Below are 18,334 nucleotides of genomic sequence, written 5' to 3' on the forward strand. Positions count from 1 at the left end.
GAGGGCGGTGAACACTCCCTGCGCGCTTGAGCGCTGGGTCTTAGCGCTGCCGATCTCTCGCCTGATCGCCAGCGTCCTGCCCAAGGGAGATGCCAACAACCCCCTCAAGGGTCTCCTTGCGATGGACCGAGACGGGTTCAAGCAAGTCTGCGATCAGTTGCATCCAATGCTGCTGCAGCTGTTCTCTACCAGGAAGGATCGCCTGGCGGCAGCGCTGGACAAGATGCAGATGAGTAAAAAGAAGAGCACGGAGGCGGAATCGAAATTCAGCATCTATTCGTTGGAGAGAGGGAAGAGTTGTGGGACTATCGAAGACTTCAAGAAGGGCATCCAGAGCAGAGTCGGTAAGTCAAACCTTGTTTGCTTTTTAACTGCCCTGACCGCGATTGCCTGTTTGAAAGGTTATCCTAATGACAACATCTACGTCGGCATGGAGAGAGAACACTGCCAGATGAAAGATTCACACAAATACTTCAAGACGACTAACTACGACATCGACACCTTCCCGATGCACGAATGGAGGCTCGTCACCGACCCCAAGTACCAGAAGAAGGAGAAGCCAAAGATCACAGCTCGTAGCAAGGATCGGAAGCTGGTGCCCGTGGAGGAACTGATGAAGAGCGACTGTGTCGTGCGCGCGAACCTCTCCCAAGAGGAAGTGATTGCGGTCAACCTCTATTCGGGGCCCATGTTCTACGTCTACAACACAGTCCTCAGGCGATCCCCCCCAGCCTTCTACAAGCAGCTAGAGGGGAACAACTATCCGAGCACCATCCATGCGCTCGTGAGCGCTCTGATCAAGCTGCAGTCAGCTATGGACATACCCGAGGGGCTCACGCTGTACCGAGGACTGGGGCATTCATCGCTACCAGCAGGTTTTTACGGGGAGGATGGGGGGATGAAAGGCTTCACAGAGCTGGGCTTCATGAGCACAACGACAGACAAAGATGTGGCGATCGAGTACTCCAAGATGAAGGAGGGAAATCCGGTAGGCCCTGTGCAGCAGCTAGTCCTACGACTGACCTGTGCACTCAGCTTGCTACAGTCCTGTCGATGCAGTGCGGGGCTGTGGACAGGGCAGCTAACATCCAGGAGATCTCGCAGTATCCTCGTGAGAAGGAGTATCTATGGGTACCCATCGCCCGTTGGTCTGTCGCGATGTGACGTTGCCCGCCAGGTCCCGCTATCGTACATCGAGCCACAGGGCGAACAACACATTTTAGTGTCAACCGACGGGGCAGTGACTGTGATACCTGTGCGGACCAACAGCAACCTGAAGGCGGAGACGGTGGAGGAGATCGAGAAGAGAAGAAAGGACATGTGCATCGCCGCTTTCACCTTCAACAAGCAAGATCTCCACATCAAGTTGTCTCAGATCTCTGCCCAACAAGCCTTCACCAACCGCAAACTTGATCCGCTGGACAAAGGGTCCAAGCTTTCAGTCTTGCAGTCCATCGAGGCCAACTATGAACATCTGGGGAAGAGAATAGAGGACAAGAAGAGCAGGGATTTTCACAGTGATCAAAACTATCGAGCGATCTTCACAGACATCATTGAGATGAAGTCTTGGGCGGTGGAAAAGCTAGAGTATTTCCTTGAAGAAGTGACAGAATTTAGCACTAACGCAAACAAGTGGTCATTGCGAGATGCGCATCGGAAGCTGATGTTCAAGCTTCAGAAAGAAATGCTAGCAGGGAAGGGCGAAGATGAAGAGCAAATCAAACGCTCTGCCTTCAGGTTATGCCAGATTCGAGGGTCTGTGATCCTAGACCTTGAAGAGAGGAACGAGCTGGAGGAGACGCCGCTGATACAAGCAGCTGCTGACGGGCGCTTGTCAAACTTGGCGCTTCTCATCAAGGCAGGAGCGAAAGTTAACGCCAAGACAAGGGATGGGACGACGGCTCTCATGAAGGCTGCCGAGTACAACAACGCGCAGTGCTTGGAGGCCTTGATCCTCGCCAAGGCTGACCTCGAGCAGCGGCAGGCAGAGACAGGGCACTCGGCCTTGACGTTAGCTGCGCGGTATGAGGGTCGACGGATGATGCGAGGGGGTGATGATGTTTCAACTCAGGCGAGGAAACGCGGCGTGCATGGACCTGCTGCTGAAGAACGACGCCGATGCCAATGCACAGCTGTCGTCCGGTGGGTACACAGCAGCGACGCTCGTGTGCCGATACAACCATCACGATTGTCTGGGCGTTCTGATCGAGAGGAACGCTCCTCTGAACCTCGTCTTGAGCAACCAGTGGACGGCGCTGATGGTAGCGAGTTACTTCGGGAGCTCCGGTGACTTGTTCTCCTTTGACTGGGGTTGTGATGACCGTGATCAATCAGAATGTATCCGACCGTTGATACAGGCCAAGTGTGACGTTGACGAGATCATCGAAGAATCGATGACAACAGCCCTCATGTTCGCCTCCCGCAAGGGTCAACTGGAATGCGTCCAAGAGCTGATAGGTGAGCGTGTCCTCTACCACTGAGAACGTCTGACCACGAGGATCCAAGGCTGCAACGCCAAGATCGACCTCGCGAACAAGCTCGGGGTCACGGCATTGATGGAGACGGCGAAACATGGGCACGAACAATGCCTGGCTCTGCTGCTTGCCAGCAAGGCAGACGTGAACAAGAGCGACGACAAGGGATTTTCCGCTCTCATGCATGCTGCTGAGGTGACGTGCTGACCGACCCGAAGGCTCGTTGACGTCTTTGACTGCAGAAGGACAACGTTGACTGTGTCCAGCTACTTCTGAATCACGAGGCATCGCCCAAGCAGAGGAGTTTGAATGGCAAGACTGCAGAGACTCTGGCGCCGCCCAATAGCAAAAGCCTGCGAGCCATCCAGATCGTCTCGCAGGCAAGTCTAGGCAACAGCTCGTGATGACGAGGTGAGAGGAGCCTGGCGGCTGCCCTGGGATGTTCGCGTCCTCCAGGTCTCCCCGCCTCCCCCCAAGGAAAGGCGAGGAGATGCACGGGTGATCTGCATGGCGGGAGGAGCAGGGAGAAGGAGGGAACCTAAAGGAAGGAACAGAGATCGTCGTTAGCAGGAAGGACGGAGAGGAGAGGAGGAGGAAGGGGAGCTGGGGAAGGGAGGGAGAGCAAGGGGCAGGGGATGATGTGGAGGAATAAGAACAAGCTTGGCTCCATCTAAATCTGGATTTTCATAACCAAGACATAAATAACATGAATGGGGAACAGGAGCTATGTTCGGCCCAGTCGCTATGTACAGCATCGGGAAATGATCTCTTCACCCCGAGGATCCTTGAGGAGCAACGCGAACTGGCACAAGGCAGGGCATTCCACGCACGACGTCCTGTCGGCATTGGGGTAGAAGCCAGCAGAGCACTCGCTGCATACTGTCGACCCTGACCCACGGAGAGTGAGACCGATCCTTCCCCCTCCTCCTCCCCACTCCTCCTCCTCCTCCACCTCCTCCTCCTCCTCCTCCTCCTCCTCCACCACCACCACCTCCTCCTCCTCCTCCTCCTTACCCACGACCGACGTGACGCTCCCGTTGACGCACGGGCTGCATGGCTCAATGCCGAATTGTCCAAACTGACCAGGAGGGCAGAGAGGCGAGCAGCCACTGGCTCCTACATTCGATGCGCCTACTCGAACATTCAACTCTCGGTTATGAGTCAGGCAACCTGCGCACCTGGAGGAGGCGAGGAGGTGCCCGGGGGACAAGCCTTGCAAGCCGTCAGCCCAAGCTCGTCCGCATACGTTCCTTGCGTGCAGGGTTGGCAGGGCTGCACACGGTTCTGATCATAAGTGCCTGCACGGTGACACGTCAGCACGCAGATTTGTATGGCGGGATGGCTGGACATGGAAAGAGGAGGAGCAGAAGGAGCAAGAAGAGGAGAGGGAGAGGGAGAGGGAGAGGGAGAGGGAGAGGGAGAGGGAGGGGTGGGGGGGGGGGCAAGGAAGAAAGTCCAGAGCAAGAGACTGACCGATAGCGCAGAAGTCGCTGCATTGTTGCGCTAGGGTGCTCCCGACATTGCTGGTGTACTTGCCCTCCTGGCACGCCTTGCACCCGCTCTGACCCAACTCGTTCTGATACGTCCCTTCTTCGCACGGAAAGCAGGCGGCAGAGCCCGCGGCCTTGGAGTACCGTCCGGCCGGGCATGGGAGGCACTGGACGAGGGAGTTGGAGGCATACGAGAAGAAACCAGGAGGGCAGGAGGAGAACAAGAACTCGAACTTGACAGGCTCCCCGCTCAAGGCGCCCATTCCAGCTGCCTCCCACCACGAGGAGAGGAGCATCTTCGAACGAGCCCCGGGCAGGCTGTAGCCGCATGCTGCATCGAGGCAGGCGAGCTGCCAGACGCTCCTCCCGGCAGAAGTCTTGAGTGACAAGATCGCCTCGCTGGTCTGCCCGTACCGCCATTCCGGCAGAGAGCAACGGACAACATCCGCAACCTGAAAAAGTGGAGAAGGAGGAGGAGGAGGAGGAGGAGGAGGAGGAGGAGGAGGAGGAGGAGGAGGAGGAGGAGGAGGAGGAGGAGGAGGAGGAGGAGGAGGAGGAGAAGTCAAGAAACGAGGCTCAAGAGCATTGCAGGGGACCTGAGCTTGAGAGGCGTCGAGAAAGTTTCCCCTGTCGTCGAGGAAGTCCGCCGTCTTCGACTCTACGTAGGTGGAGCCAAGACTCCATCGACACGTGTAGCCCTCCGAGAGCAGGAATCTTCCTCTGATCAGGACATAGGCCAGTCGAGAGCCTCGGGCAGCGACGTAGCCGGGCGAGTTGACGTTCGAGTTGGCCACGTCGACACTCGGGGAGTCACCGACCGTCTGGTTGACCCGCACCCAGTAGGACTTTAGCTGGACGTTCTCTAGGTAGCTCAACCGGCCGGACGTGAACAGGCTCTGGACAAGGACGTCATTGACGCTGACGTTGTAAATCCGGAACAGAGACATGAAGCCTGCAAGGTGGGGGGTCAGTTCAGGCGTGTAAGAGCGAATTCAAAATTGCGGACCTCTGTGCGAGAAATATTTCCCACTCTCGTGAGAGTTGTAAGCGCCTCCTATGTTGAACAAGGCTGGGATTTTGGAGGACCAGTAGTCTTGCATGCTGGGGTAGAGAATGGTTCCACAGGAGGAGGAGGAACATGCTGGCTGTCGCCCAACGAGGTTCCCGTCTACGAAGAGGCTGATGGATTGGTTATCGTACGTGGCAACGATGTGGTACCACTTGCTCCATGTGAAGTTCTCGATGCCTCGAACGATCCTCGAGAACTTTCCCCTCTCTCCAGACAACCCCGGATACATGTACTGATTGAAGTCGTTGCTCTGCTCATTGTTCGCTTCTACTGAGATCTCAAAGAAGAGGAAGAGTCTTTTCCGATCTTTTGCGTCCAGCCAGTAGCCCAGGCTCCATCCCTTCTCATAGTTGGTGCCCTGCTCCACGGCGTTAGCAAGCCCATGGATCTGGTTTGCTTCCTTGACATTCATCAGAGCCCAAGTCTCGATCGACATTGCAAACTTGGGAAGCTTGTTCATGGCAGTCAGGGCTTCAACCTCGCCCACCACCAGCCCAGGGTTGTTGACCGCATCAAAGTATAGGCTCTGCACGACCCCATTGTTCGCTAGGAACGTCTGCAGGCCCATCGGGTGGGCCCCACTAACTTCCCACTCAGTTCCCTCTGTGCACGACGGGCCCCTCAGCTCCGCCTGTCCATACCCACTTGACCCCAGCTGGTCCTTGACCTGCGAAGGAGCCACGACGAGTGCCCTGCCCTCCTTACATCCTAGCTCGTCCCTCGCTGCCCGGGAGTAGGAAGACTGGTAGATCAGCGACTCGCTGTCGAACTTCCACCAGCCCACCAGCCCGAAGGTAGACCAGTCAAGGCAGTCTTGATCGCCCCTCCCGAGATACCCCAGCGTCGTCTTCCCTTCCGGACAGGTCAGGCAAGCCGAGGCCCCTCGTCCTGAGAACTCCCCATCAGCACAAGTCCAGCAGACTGAAGAGCCAGATGAAAGCGAGTAGCTTCCATTCTGACAGATGTGACAGGCATCCTTGTTTGAACTCGACACCTCCCCAGCGCTGCAGAGGTAACAGTAGACAGACCCTTCCACGTCGATGTACTCCCCTTCCCTGCACTCATCACAGCTAATGGCTCCCGTCCGATTCGAAACTTTCCCCTTGCCGCAAGTCGAGCAGGACGTGGAGGCGTATAGATCGTTCGAGTGCCCTAGAGAGCAGAGCTCGCAGGGGCTGCTCGCAGTGTCCAGCCCCTTGCTCGAGGAAAAGGTCCCAGGAACGCAGTTGTGATGGCAGAAACTGACGCTGGTGGCCCCCTGGACCAACGTCCGCATGATCAGCCCGTTGGACGCATACAGATCGGTCCCGCTGACGTCCTGGAAGTAGACTTCACTTGCATTGTAGAAGTGGGTCTGATTGATCGTCACGGGGTCGTGCGGACATAAGGTGCAAGAGCTCGACGCTGATACGTCGGAGTACGTGTGGAGCGGACATTCTTCACACGAAGTGCCTCCCTCGCTTGCTAGATAGGATCCAGGGAGGCAGGGGAAGCAGTGGATCGATCCTGGAGCATTGTTGTAATATCCACGAGCACAACTTCTGCACCCTGCCGCATTCGGGATATCGCTGTAGGTACCAGGCTGGCACGACTCGCACAGACTCTCGTTCGATCGATACTGGCCCGGCAGGCAGATGTAGATGCAGGAGGAGGAGCCGGGGAGCAAGGTTGTTTGGTTCGCAGGGCAGGTTGAGCAGGACCCAGACTGAGGCCCACTGAAGTATCCTACCGGGCAAGGATTGCACGCCAACGAGGCGACAGGGGAGAAGAAGCCTGCGACGCATCCCTGGCACTCGCTGGAGCCAACGGCCGAGAAGAAGCCGGCTTCACATGACTGACAGGTAGTCGCTCCCCCTTGCTCGATGATCTTGGATGTTGACAATGACTTCTCGCCGGCTCCACAGAGCAGACAAGAGGTGGACATGGTCATGACCGAGTAGCTTCCAGGCGCGCACGGCTCGCACTTCAACGGATTCCTTGACAGGCTGAGGAACCCCGGGGGGCAAAGCAGGACTGACTCAACGCTATTCGTCTCTTCAAACCAGATCATGCTGAAGTTCGCCTGGGTAGCCTTACAAGACAGAACATGTGACGATGGATTACCTCGTGAACTGCTGCTGGACACGTCCCTACACTGGGCTCCTTCCCGGATATACAGGGATCGTTGATGTGGTTGTTGTAGTACCTCATCAAGTAATCGTCGGGGTTGCTGACATTCGCAGTCTGCAAGGGCAGGTAAGAAACCAAGAGAGTGCTTGGCGATCAGACCTGGACACTCAAGAGGGCCTTGTAGATCTGCAGGAGACGAGGTCAGGCGGACAATCGTGAGCGGCTGGCCGAACCTGAACTTCGAAGATCGGCTCGTTCAAAGCAGCGGAGCTGCCCAGAGCACCTATGGAAGGAGCGTTTCTGATTCCGTCCACCTTGCAACAATCAGAGCTGTCTCGGAGATGCAAGCTCCTCACCTTGAACTGAATTCTCTTCACCGATGAATTCGTCATCGTCCTCAGGTCCCACGGCACTTGAGCTAGGACTGTGAGGTTCCTTGGGTGTCAAACGCCCGACGCATCGTCCTCCCTCTTACCCAAGTCCACGACCCGATTCGCATCGAACCCACTCGTTGGATCCCTCGAGCCCCTCGTAGACCCCACACGATATTCGGCCCTGACTCCATCGATGAAGGTGGGAAGGTCCTTGGGGTTGGGCTCCCTGATACCAAATCCTAGAGGCAACGGGGGTCTTTTCATCATGCTCACTTGGCCGTAAGATTCGTAGAAAGTTGGCACGTAATAAGTCTCGTTCACTATGTACGCAGTCCCGTTCACGTCGAAGAACTGGCGCGATCGGATCTTGGGGAGGTAGAGGGCGTTGGTGACGTCCGCGGTCTCGTTTGTGATCGTTGCCTGCTGCGTGTCGAAGCCAGGAGGGAACAAGATGCGAACCATGGTGAGGTACGATCTGTCGTTGTAAGTCGGGTTCTCAACGACGTTATCGCAAGCCCACTTGTTGAAGAAGCTTGTTGAAGTTGTCTGTCAAAGTTGTCAGCAGGTTCTCAGAACATAAGCAGGCAAGGCCTACATCGTATTTGCACATGGGCCCAGGGTACAGGTCTAACGAGATTTCTGCTGTTGACATCATTCCTGCTCCATACTCCGACAAGGAAATGTTGGCGTTGACAGGGAGGACACATGGAAGGGACGGGCAGTCCCCGCTGTGCAGGAGCAGGCTGGGAGGAGACAAGGAGTCAACGAGAAGGGAGGAGACGAGAAAGAGCCATGACAGGAGGAGGCCTCTTGCTGCTCGCGCTGCCATGCGGGCTCCGCTGCTTCACTGCCTGCCCTGCATGTTCAGGTCGCCCCCTCCCACCGCAAGGGACATTCCAGACTGAGCCGTTATTAACGGTTGAAACAAGTTACAATTTTGACGTTGCAGACGTTACACTCAAGGCTGACCACCCCGTCGGTCGGGCCCGTTCGGCCGCAGAGAGCGAGTCCCGGGCTCGGGGAGTCCGGGCCCGTCCGATTATCTCATCCCCCGGCCGCGAAAGCCGCGTCCGAGCCTGTCTAGCCGGGGCCCCGCCGCCCGCCGGGGGCGACTGACTCATCAGTGACGGCGATCGGACTCGGAAGCTGGCTCGGAAGTCAGGGGAAAGTAGGGGAGGCGGGCTCACCGACTGGCATGGCCAGGATCGACGAGTGAAGAGCGAGGAAGAGGAGAAGAGCCGGGAAGGAAGGAAGGAAGAGGAGAGGAGAGGAGAGGAGAGGAGAGAAAAGGGAAGAATAGCAGGCAGGAGCAGCAGCTCGCAGCATGCTGTCGCTCTTGTATCGAGCTCTGGATGACACGAAGGTGAGAGGCGACGGATCTGCGACGACATGCTGATTGACTGCCGGCAGACGCGGTGCGCCAGCATCCACCCGTCGATGCCATGGGTGGCAGCCGGCGACGACCGTGGATACGTGGGAGCAGTGCTGAGGGTGTGCATTGCTGACGGGGTCGACAGGTCTCGATCCACGACTACTCTCAGAACATGCAGATGTACAAGGCAAGGAGCTTCGCCTCGCTCCTCACGCTGATGTCCCTCCCGCAGGCCCAGGTCGAGCAGGGACTAGAGGGGAGGGCCATAGGAGCCAAGTGCTCGCCTGTCCGCCACCTGATCTTCTGCGATGCACACGCCAACGAATGGAAAGAGCGCGCGATCCTCGACGAAAGCCTGCCGCTTGAGGATGCGGCAACCTTCAAGGGAGACGCCTCGGGTCCTTCGGGCATGATGGACGGGGAGGCGAGGCTGCTCATCGTGACAGACTCTGCCCTCCTCTTCCTCGACTACATCACCCTCCAAGTGAAGGAGGTGCGGGGGATCGATCCTCGCTCCATCCTTCAGCTGCACCTGGTGCGCCTTGCTATGCCCTCTCCGCCCTCCTGACAGGCTGCAGGTCCCTGGCAGGCGAATTCCCCGAGTCGCCTGCGCATGCTCAGACGGGATCGTTCGCATCCTGAGCTGCTCAATGCAGGCAGGAGCGGCAAAAGAGCTGCAGAGCGGACGCTCCCGTGCCCTTGCCCACCTCTCCTCGTGCGCCTCGTGCAAGCCCAAGGAGGGCCGTGAGCATGTCATGAAGGTCGGGCTGGTGGCAGCAAGCTCAGACGGATACATCCACTTGTGGGACCTCAACAACTCGCAGAATGTGAGGATTCTGCTCTGCCCCACTCCCCAACCTCCTCCTCCACTTCTACCTTCCCCCTTTCTCAGTTACTGCACTCTGCTTCTCTTTCTTTCCCTGTTCCTTTGCCCTCCTTGTCTTCATACTCTCCCTCAACAGCAGTCCATGCAGGTATCCACTGTGCAAGCTGCCGGACACATCCAGTCCCTCGCGCCCTCCTCCCCTGCATGCCAGAGCTTCGTTGTGATGTACGTGGACAAGACCATGGGGGTAACTTGACCATGTGCCCATCGGACTCTCCTGACTTGTAGTGAAGATGTGGGAGGTCAGCCCTCAGCTGCGGGAGGTCCAAAGGTGCTGAAGGGTGTCAGACCATCCTGGACTGAACAGGAGGAGCGCAGGTTGAAGCTCCATGAGGCGAAGACAAGACAGGGAAACGCATCCCTCGATCACGTCGTTGGTCTGCGACAAGTGAGTCAGGAATTCCTTCCGCCACCCCCCCTCCCCCCATCCTCCTCCTCCTCCTCCTCCTCCTCCTCCTCCTCTTCCTCCTCCTCTCCCTCTCATCCCTCTCTCCTCGTCCTCAAGCTGATCACGGATGCAACAGCGGCATCCCCACGGGCTAGTTTGGCTCCTGCTGGGCTCGAAGCACGCAAATATCGAGCTTCTCTCCTCTCACTGCAGCGCAAGCGGCTTCATGGTGGAGGCGACTCGGGACTACACAAGTTTGCTGCACCTACCGGATGTGATGGGGCGAGGAGACAAGAAGATGCCGAGCAAGTGAGACTTTTCTTCCCCTCTGATCTCCATCCTGCTCTGCTCTGCTCTGCTCTGCTCTGCTCTGGCCGCTACCCCCCGTCCGATCCCCACTCCTCGAACCTCTCGCCACTTCTGCTCTCCGATCCTCTCTTCGTGTAGAAGTATGACAGCAGGTAGGTTCAAGATGTACGCTGCTGTTTCCTCCGAGCTGCAAGGAGACGTGCTCGGGCTGGCGACGAGCCACGGGTTGCTGGTGACCGAGCATGTGCTTTCTCCCCCTCGCATGCTGACAGTCTGCACGAGGTCTTTCGCCTTGAGATGGGAGGAGGGAATCACGTGCAGGTACGAGGGACGCGCGGGGAGAGGAGGAGGTGACTGCTGTTGGCGCAGGAGGTGCAGCCGGAGAGCGTGGAGGCGAGCAAGAGCTTCGTGATGCTGGAGAGGAATGCTAACGACAAGCATGTGGAGTTCTCCCTCCTCCATGGCTCTGTCTCTGTACCGAATCATCCTCTCCCTCCCTGCACGGGGCATCTGCCGATGCTGAGGGTGGAGTGGAGACATGCCCTTCCTGGGGAAGCCTTCGCTGCTGACGATCAGGACGTCAGCTCGAGGCTCCCTGTGCTCAAGACAGCTGGGGAAGGCAGAGGAAGTATCCTCTCCATCCTCTCTCATAAGCCCCCGAGCCCCCAGGACCCCAGCACGAGACGCGTGCAGTTCGTGCGTAGGAAGGAGGGGAAGTTTCACGTCGTTGAGGCGATGAGCTGCCAGGATGCGGCGTGGGACTCGGAAGGAGAGAAATGTGCTGTCCTCCTCCCTCATAGTCCCTCCAACATCCCCAGAGGTGACGGGGAGCACAACTTTTCCACCGCAGCGGTCGTGCTCGACTGGTCCGGTGATCATGCACGGGCGAGGAGAGCGGAGATAATTTTACAGGTGAGAAGGAAGGGGAGGAAGGAGGGAAGAGAGGAGGGAAGAGAGGAAGAAAGAGAGCAGGGGAGGGAGAGGGGGAGAGGGAGAGGAGGAGGGAGGGAGGAAATGGAGAGGTTGAGGAGAGTGGAATGTTTTGACATGAGGGATAGGCAAACGTAGAGAAGCTGCTTGATGGTGCTCTGCTCTGCGGGATTTTTGCAAAGAAGGAAGGACAGGGTTCGGGCTGCATGTTCTACCAGTGGGATGGATCTCCTGCCTCCGCCGTGCTCCCAGTGCGTGCTTCCCCTTCCACCCCCATTCCTCGTCCTCGTCCTCCTTGCTTTCCTCGTCCACCTGCCTTCTCCTTGTTCGTTCTTCCCGCCTACTTCCATGTACCTTCTTGCTCCATTCCTGTTTCTTTGTCTCCTCCTTCCTCCTCGCCCTTTCCTTCGCTTCATTTAACAGCCGTGATCACGCGGCACAGGCACCTGACATGGTCAAGTGGTCGAGGACCCGAACCATGTGTGCGGCAGCGTACAAGGTAAATGAGATGATGATGGAGGAGAAGAGGAAGTTGAAGAAAGGAGGAGAAGAGGGGAGAAGGAGAGCGGGAGAGAACAGAGGAGGGGAGAAGAGAGTTGGGGAGGAGAGCGGGAGAGAAGAGAGGAGGGGAGAAGAGGAGGGGAGGAGAGCGGGAGAGAACAGAGGAGAGAAGAGAGGAGGGGAGAAGAGGAGGGGAGAAGGAGAGGAAGGGAGAGGAAGGACCCAGAACATGAGAACAGAGCATTAGAGTGCTATCAGGTGTTGTGAGATGTTCCGAGACTTGGAAATGGAGGGTGTCAGACGAGAGGAGCGGCTGGGAGGGGAAGGAGTTGACGATCCGCCTGCAGAGTTTCATCTCGATCTTCCAAAGGCGACAGGAGGATGTGTACATGCAGGTTATGAGAACCATCTCGGCCGAACCGACGGATGTCCTGTGGAGAAATGTCAGGCCGCCATGCTCCTCTCCCCTCCCTCCTCACTCTCTTCTCGCAGAGCATCCTCTTCTTCGCTTCCCGTCACAGTCTTCACATGTGGTCGGCTGTTTTCCCAAACGACCAGCCCGTGGAGATAGGTCGGGCATTTTGACTAGCACCTGAACTTTTCCCGTTTGACTCGTCGGATCAGCATCGTCGACAAGGGACAAGATGAAACTCTTGGAGGAAGACTCGACTGATCGACCTTGCCAGCGTCCAGTGAGAAGAAAGGAAGTTCGTACACAGATTGTGACTTGTGACTTTCTCTCTCCCTCTCCTCTCCTCTCCTCTCCTCTCCTCTTTCATCGCCTCTGCTCAAATCCCCTCCTCTGCCTTCCTTTCCTGCTCTCTCCTTCCTCTTCCGTTGCACTCTGCCAGGTCTGTCCTCTAGGCCACTTGCACATCTTAGGCATGACCGACGAAGATCCTTCCTGTCTCATTGTCGCCTCCTCCTTGAAGCGCACCAACATCAACCTCCTTCCCCTCTGCTCAGATGCTCTTCGATTCCGAACTCTCGCTTCTACAGGTTCCTTTCCCAGTCCCAATACTTCCCTCCTTTCTCTCTCTTTCTCTGTCTTTCTGCCTTTCTTGGCTCATCTCGCTCCTTTTCTCCTTCATCCTCGACGCCTCTTGTCCTCATTTCACTTCCAGGACATTCCAAAGTTGCATGGAACGCGATCTCTCAGACCGACGAAGAAATGTACGAGAGGAGGACGTGGAGGGAGGAGGTGAACGAGGAGGTTTACTCTGAGCAGGAAGCAGAAGCTTCTAGATGCAGCACGACCTCCCATGAGCAGCAAAACACTTCTTCTCCTCATGTGAGCTCGAGAGAGAAATTTTCAAACGCTCACATTTCATGGTGCAGGATGTGGAGGCTGGAGATGCAGAGGAGCCTTCGAGCAAGAGGAGTTGACTGATTCTGTCCTTTCTACCTGTCCTGCCCTCCTCCCCAACCCTCTCCTCCCTCCCTCCTCCTCTCCTCCCGCTCTCCTGTCATCTGCGTACTGAGGACAGTCTTTGGCTCCCTGCCGGATCCTTCGTACTTATACAACCTTCACCAACAACACATCTCCTCCTGCCTCCTCCCCTCCCTCCTGCGCTGTTATCTTGGCGTTCCGCAGCATCGCCGCTGTTATGAGCACAACTTCCGCCATGGCCGTCTGAGCTCCAAGGCAATAGCGCGGGCCCGCCCCGAAGGGGATGAAGGAGAAGGCGTCAGCTGGCTCCTCCGGCCTGACATCTCCAGCTGGAGACGAGCTGAAGCGCTCGGGGCGAAACTCATGAGGGTTGTACCAGGAGTTCTCGTCTTGACCAAGAACCTGCGGGCTCATGATCTGTAGGAGGAGGAGGAGGAGGAGGAGGAGGAGGAGGAGGAGGAGGAGGAGGATCAAGAGAGGATGAGTCAGTCTCTTCGTAAGTGTGAGGAGAGGCATACCATGACGGAACCTTTCTTGACTTCCAGAGAGGAGGAGGAGGAGGAGCGAGATAAGGTTGTGTCAGAAGATGCGAGGCGAAAGACAAGGGAGGCAAAGGCATTCTTGCGGAGAACCTGATGAGCTAGGGTGAGAAGAGGAGGAAGTAGAGGAGAGAGGAAGGGGGAGGAAGAGCAGTCATGAAGAGGTAGACCAGAAGGCAGGAAGGGGAGGGAGGAGGGGGGCACGGGCATTCGCGACCTCTTTGACGCAACTAGTCAAGTACGTCAACTGCATCAAGTCTTGATATCTCGGGATCTTTGGAAGGGGTCAGGTCAAAAATCGGTCAAAGATACACTTTTGACCTGCCGAGAGCCGAGGACAAGGTCCAGCTCAGCCTCCACCAGCTCTCTGACCTGCCTGTCTCGGATGATCTGGGAGGAGACAGCAGCAGACGTCAGCTGCAAGTGTCGGGCCTCCTTCGAGCGTCACCTCCCACACCGTCGAAGAGATGACTTCTCCCGTGCTTCCGACTCCGGCCGTCATGATGTCCCGCAGAATCAGACAAATCTCTTCATCGCTCAGCGACGGCGACCTCTCCTCCTCCCCTCCCTTCCCCTTCTCTCCCCTTGGGACCTCTGCTGCGATCTGGAATGAAGTTACTGGAAGCTGCGTGCCAGGGAGCTGATAGCACCAGACGAGTCAGGACGTCGTCAGGTGGTTGTTTTCCCTCTCTCAACTCGTTTCTTCGTTTCTGCACTATCGGAAGGAAAGGAACTTCGCCGTGTCCCCTCTGTTGCTTTCCGGCTGAGAGTTTTTTCAAGATCCAAAAGCTGAGGGAAGTCAACGTCTTGACAACCCGGAAGTCTCTTATCTGCCAATAAAGTTTCAGCACGAGCAGGGGCAGAAAGCAGATGACGAGAACGAGAACGAGGATATGGAAGAGCTGGGAAGGAGGAGGCCAGGGAGGAGGGCAACGGAGGGAGAAGGAGGAGGAGAGTGAGGGTCTCCACCGATTGTCTGCTTCGTGCTCGTAGAAATTTTAGTTGTCCCTTACGATTTGTGAACGCCTTGATGAACTCGAAGACTCCATCTCCAAAGAGAACCATCTTGACTTGCCTCTTCACCAGCTCCGTCCATGCCATGGCGTGTTCGGTGAGCTGTCCCAAGTTTGATCAAGAAAGTATCATCAGCGTTACGCAGACACCTTGAAGATGGGATTCTTAGGAGGGAGATTTTCACGGACTTGTCTCCATGAGAATATCTCCTCTGAGAACAGGATGTTTAGAAGGATCGACTGCACATAGTCAGGCGCGAATTTCGAGTGGCCGTAAGCTCATCACCTGCGACAGAGCAACACAGTAGGAGGTCAGGTCAACAGCCTTCCTCCTCTCCTTCAAGTCCTCGATCATCGTCATCGTCATCGGCACCAACATCTCCTCGACTGCGTCACTGACAACGCAAGGAGAGTCAAGAACTAAGGTACCTCGCAGTGCTCCTGGATCCTGTCGCGCTTGAAAAAGGAGGGGTTCAAGATAGAGCGATACTGCTCCCAGACATCATCTTCAGCTACTGTAAGCCCGACTGCCGTCATCGGACACCCCCGATGCTCTTCCCGGTTCCTGAACACGCTCGATTGCTCTACGCAGATTTCCCGCACAAGCCGAGGGTCGGAGATGAGGTAGAACTCCCTATTGCAGAGCCTCGTCTTGTGAACGGCCCCGCTGCTCCTCGAGTAGTGCTGTAGGAGGTTGGACAGATCCCCGTGCACCAACAAGTCGACAGTTGACCTTGCCGCCGAGATGTACCTAGCTTCATTGGTGTCTCGAGAGTCCGCACTCCATGGTTGCAAGTTGCTGCTGGGCTGCGGCTGGGGTCGAGACTCGATCGTGTTGGTCATACAGATTTTTCGTGGTGATAAACGTGTGAATCCACTTGACCTCAAAGATAAGAAGCAGTCCGTTGAGGGAATGAACTGCATCGCCGAGAGCAACACCACGAAGATTCTTGCAAACATGTTCCAAGGAGGTACGAGAAAGAAAACGTGCGCTCTTAAGAGTATCAACTCAAACGAAAGAAGAATCAGTTCAACGTCATCTGTCTCTCAATATTCTTCATGCCGTCTCTCCATCTCTACCTCCCGCATCACTCTCCCCATCGCCCACATGCTTCACACATAAACCACTTTGTACGTTACGATATAACTGTCAGTAAAGCCGGAAGCCCCTTCTGGCCTGAGTAAAAAGTGCAGTACGGTAGTCTATCGGCCGCCGGGGCGGGGTTGGGTACTAGTATAGTCAGCTCTCTTTATTTCAAGTGGTCTCTGTGTCGAACATTTCCAAAGACTTTTGCCTCCGCTGCCATCGGAGACTAGACTCGTGACCCGCGCCGGGAGCCGCCTAGTAGGGGGCTGGACTCCTTCAAGCGGCGGATGACTCTCAGTGAGTCATCCGATCTGATTCATGAGCGGCTGCCGGCCCTCGCCGAGTCGGGTAGTCGACCTTTTCGCAATCTGGCTGCCAGGGTCACAAGTTCTTTACGGTTCAAAAATTTATCTTTTGGTCTTCAAATGCTGGCGAGCAATCTTCTCTCTGATCTTCTCTCCTCTGACTCTCTTATCTTATCCTCCTTCTCTCGTCATTGCATCCGCTCGCCAGGCATCTCCCTTATTTGTGCACTGCACATCTAATAGCCCTGCATGAAAATCTTCGTCAGAATGGAAAATCCTTGAATGGTTATTGCTCACTCAGCATGACTGTGAACTTGACGTTGTATCATCGTATCTTGACTTGGAGCTGCTGGATTCTTGTTTGTGTGACTTCAAGTGTAACAAACTAGTGCTCCGTCAGAGATTCCTCCTACCGTCCGACCTCTTTTCTCAGGCTTCGGCACGCCATCAGTCACTGTCCGATCCTGATCAGAGTGTGTCACGTCACGGCGTTTGATTGACGGGCGCCGGCAGGCCTGAGATAGGCGGGTGGTCGAGTCCGAGTCGGTTTCAGCACTTCCGCCACTTGGTCTGGACTCCGGACAGCTCTCCTTCAGTCGCATTGCAACACAAGTTGAAAGTCTCCCAATTTAGTCCGCCCGGTCATCATGGCATCCACCGGGCCCGTTGGCCCGGGCCCGGGACCGGGCTATTCAAGAAAAAAAAGTCAAACTTTACCCTACCCCCCTCCCTCATTCCTCTCTGTTGAGAGTGCACAGCCCCAACCGGGTGGGGTAGGTATTGACGGTTGCCCATTTCGGGCCATTGAACCTTTACGGCATGGAGCGGAAGCGGGAGGTTGAGTACCACTGGACGCGAAGGGAGGAGAAGAGGAGGAGCGTCCGAGTCGAGAGTCACAATGCAGTCGAGGACCAGGAACGGAGCGGCAACGATGCTAGGGGAGACAAGAATCAGAGTCACCCGAGCTCAAGAAGTCTGGCCAACACCACAATGAAGAAGGAAGGCAGTAGAACGAGCTTACACAGTCACAACGATGTCCGTCAACATAGCCATGCGAGGATTTCGACTACCCGCGGTGGACCAAGGGCCTCTTCATGTCCATGTTTTGTACTAGACAACGAGGATATGCTCAGTACTTGTACGACCAAACATGCAGATTTGATAAAGGTGGAGAGCGTCAGGAGGTATATAGGAATTTTCTTGCAACCTTTTGAATTTTTTCTGGACTTCTATGATGCCTCAATATTTGCAGGATCAGAGGACATTTTGAAGATTTGCTCAGAGATCAAGATAAAGGTGTGAACCGGCTTGTCTTCGTTTGCCGCCCTCAACTCATTCACTTCACGCAGGAAATTCACGGAATGGCATTCAGCTCCCTCGCTACCTTCATTACAGCCCGACCAAGGGATCGAAAGCTTCGGAAGTTTGGCTTGGCAGTAATCCAAGAGGGAAGAAAAGATTTGGGATCCAAAGATTCAGGGTAATATAATCTCCATTGCACTTTGCATTGATGCCTGAGTATTGTTGACTGCAATTAGGCGGCGGCAAAAATGGTGACGGCGGCTCAAAAATTGGAAACAGATGAGATGAAAGAGAGGTGATCAAAAACTCTTCCGATGAGACAGACGCCTGGTGTACTAAGGACAGCACAGACGCCAAGGCATCAGCTCAAAGACTCTGATGTTGCTGGAGAAGATTAAGAAACGGAATGCAGATGTGCGCGCATCATGATGTTGATTCGTCCCTCTGACCCGCTGATACTTCAGAAAGAAGCCGCCGAAAGGAATGCTCGAGAGGAGGTAGAGAACTTCTCCTGCTGTAAGGTCTCATGAGAGGACGAAATTTTGCAGGCCGAAAGAGCTGCTCGTGCAGCAGCCAAGGAGGATATTCCTCCATTCCCTAACCTCATCTGGAATGTCCGAACCAGTTTAGAGGTAACACTAGTCCTGGTCAGCGAAAGGGAGTATTGTTCTCACTTACATTTCAGAGTTTCGTCGGAAAAGAAGATCTTGGAGGGGTTATTTTGGACAAGGTCAAGAACCTGTACACCATGTTACATTCGCCCTAACATCTCGAAGCATCCCGGATCTATAGAAAT

General features: G+C 55.8%; 5 protein-coding genes across 5 annotated transcripts; 3 read left to right on the forward strand and 2 right to left on the reverse strand.

The window, feature by feature from the left end:
* Nucleotides 1–2,238: 2,238 nt before the first annotated feature.
* On the forward strand, nt 2,239–3,189 carry GUITHDRAFT_150566 (hypothetical protein). Its single transcript, XM_005839415.1, has 4 exons — nt 2,239–2,286; nt 2,335–2,457; nt 2,506–2,669; nt 2,717–3,189. The coding sequence occupies exons 1-4, from the start codon at nt 2,259–2,261 to the stop codon at nt 2,876–2,878; spliced, it is 477 nt and encodes a 158-aa protein (XP_005839472.1). The 5' UTR covers nt 2,239–2,258; the 3' UTR covers nt 2,879–3,189.
* A 446-nt stretch (nt 3,190–3,635) lies between these two features.
* On the reverse strand, nt 3,636–7,083 carry GUITHDRAFT_64960 (hypothetical protein; the record flags this gene model as incomplete). Its single annotated transcript, XM_005839416.1, has 4 exons — nt 3,636–3,772; nt 3,948–4,197; nt 6,445–6,651; nt 6,793–7,083. The coding sequence occupies 4 exons, from the start codon at nt 7,081–7,083 to the stop codon at nt 3,636–3,638; spliced, it is 885 nt and encodes a 294-aa protein (XP_005839473.1).
* Nucleotides 7,084–8,840: 1,757 nt separating this feature from the next.
* On the forward strand, nt 8,841–12,487 carry GUITHDRAFT_133576 (hypothetical protein; the record flags this gene model as incomplete). Its single annotated transcript, XM_005839417.1, has 15 exons — nt 8,841–8,879; nt 8,927–9,007; nt 9,034–9,423; nt 9,467–9,715; nt 9,863–9,961; nt 10,008–10,045; nt 10,093–10,162; nt 10,299–10,471; nt 10,628–10,703; nt 10,754–10,792; nt 10,841–11,383; nt 11,530–11,652; nt 11,844–11,900; nt 12,250–12,297; nt 12,395–12,487. 15 exons carry the CDS (start codon nt 8,841–8,843, stop codon nt 12,485–12,487), a joined length of 2,118 nt encoding a protein of 705 aa, XP_005839474.1.
* Nucleotides 12,488–13,418: 931 nt separating this feature from the next.
* On the reverse strand, nt 13,419–15,804 carry GUITHDRAFT_101666 (hypothetical protein; the record flags this gene model as incomplete). Its single annotated transcript, XM_005839418.1, has 11 exons — nt 13,419–13,694; nt 13,811–13,924; nt 14,049–14,105; nt 14,153–14,221; nt 14,280–14,435; nt 14,482–14,594; nt 14,647–14,661; nt 14,845–14,947; nt 14,995–15,084; nt 15,131–15,223; nt 15,274–15,804. The coding sequence occupies 11 exons, from the start codon at nt 15,802–15,804 to the stop codon at nt 13,419–13,421; spliced, it is 1,617 nt and encodes a 538-aa protein (XP_005839475.1).
* A 1,251-nt stretch (nt 15,805–17,055) lies between these two features.
* On the forward strand, nt 17,056–18,304 carry GUITHDRAFT_133578 (hypothetical protein; the record flags this gene model as incomplete). The annotated part of the gene is made up of 7 exons (XM_005839419.1): nt 17,056–17,420; nt 17,489–17,532; nt 17,586–17,716; nt 17,775–17,833; nt 17,951–18,035; nt 18,087–18,170; nt 18,224–18,304. 7 exons carry the CDS (start codon nt 17,056–17,058, stop codon nt 18,302–18,304), a joined length of 849 nt encoding a protein of 282 aa, XP_005839476.1.
* Between the last annotated feature and the right edge of the window lie 30 nt (nt 18,305–18,334).

Source organism: Guillardia theta, assembly GCF_000315625.1.
Source record: "Guillardia theta CCMP2712 unplaced genomic scaffold GUITHscaffold_8, whole genome shotgun sequence".
NCBI lineage: Eukaryota > Cryptophyceae > Pyrenomonadales > Geminigeraceae > Guillardia > Guillardia theta.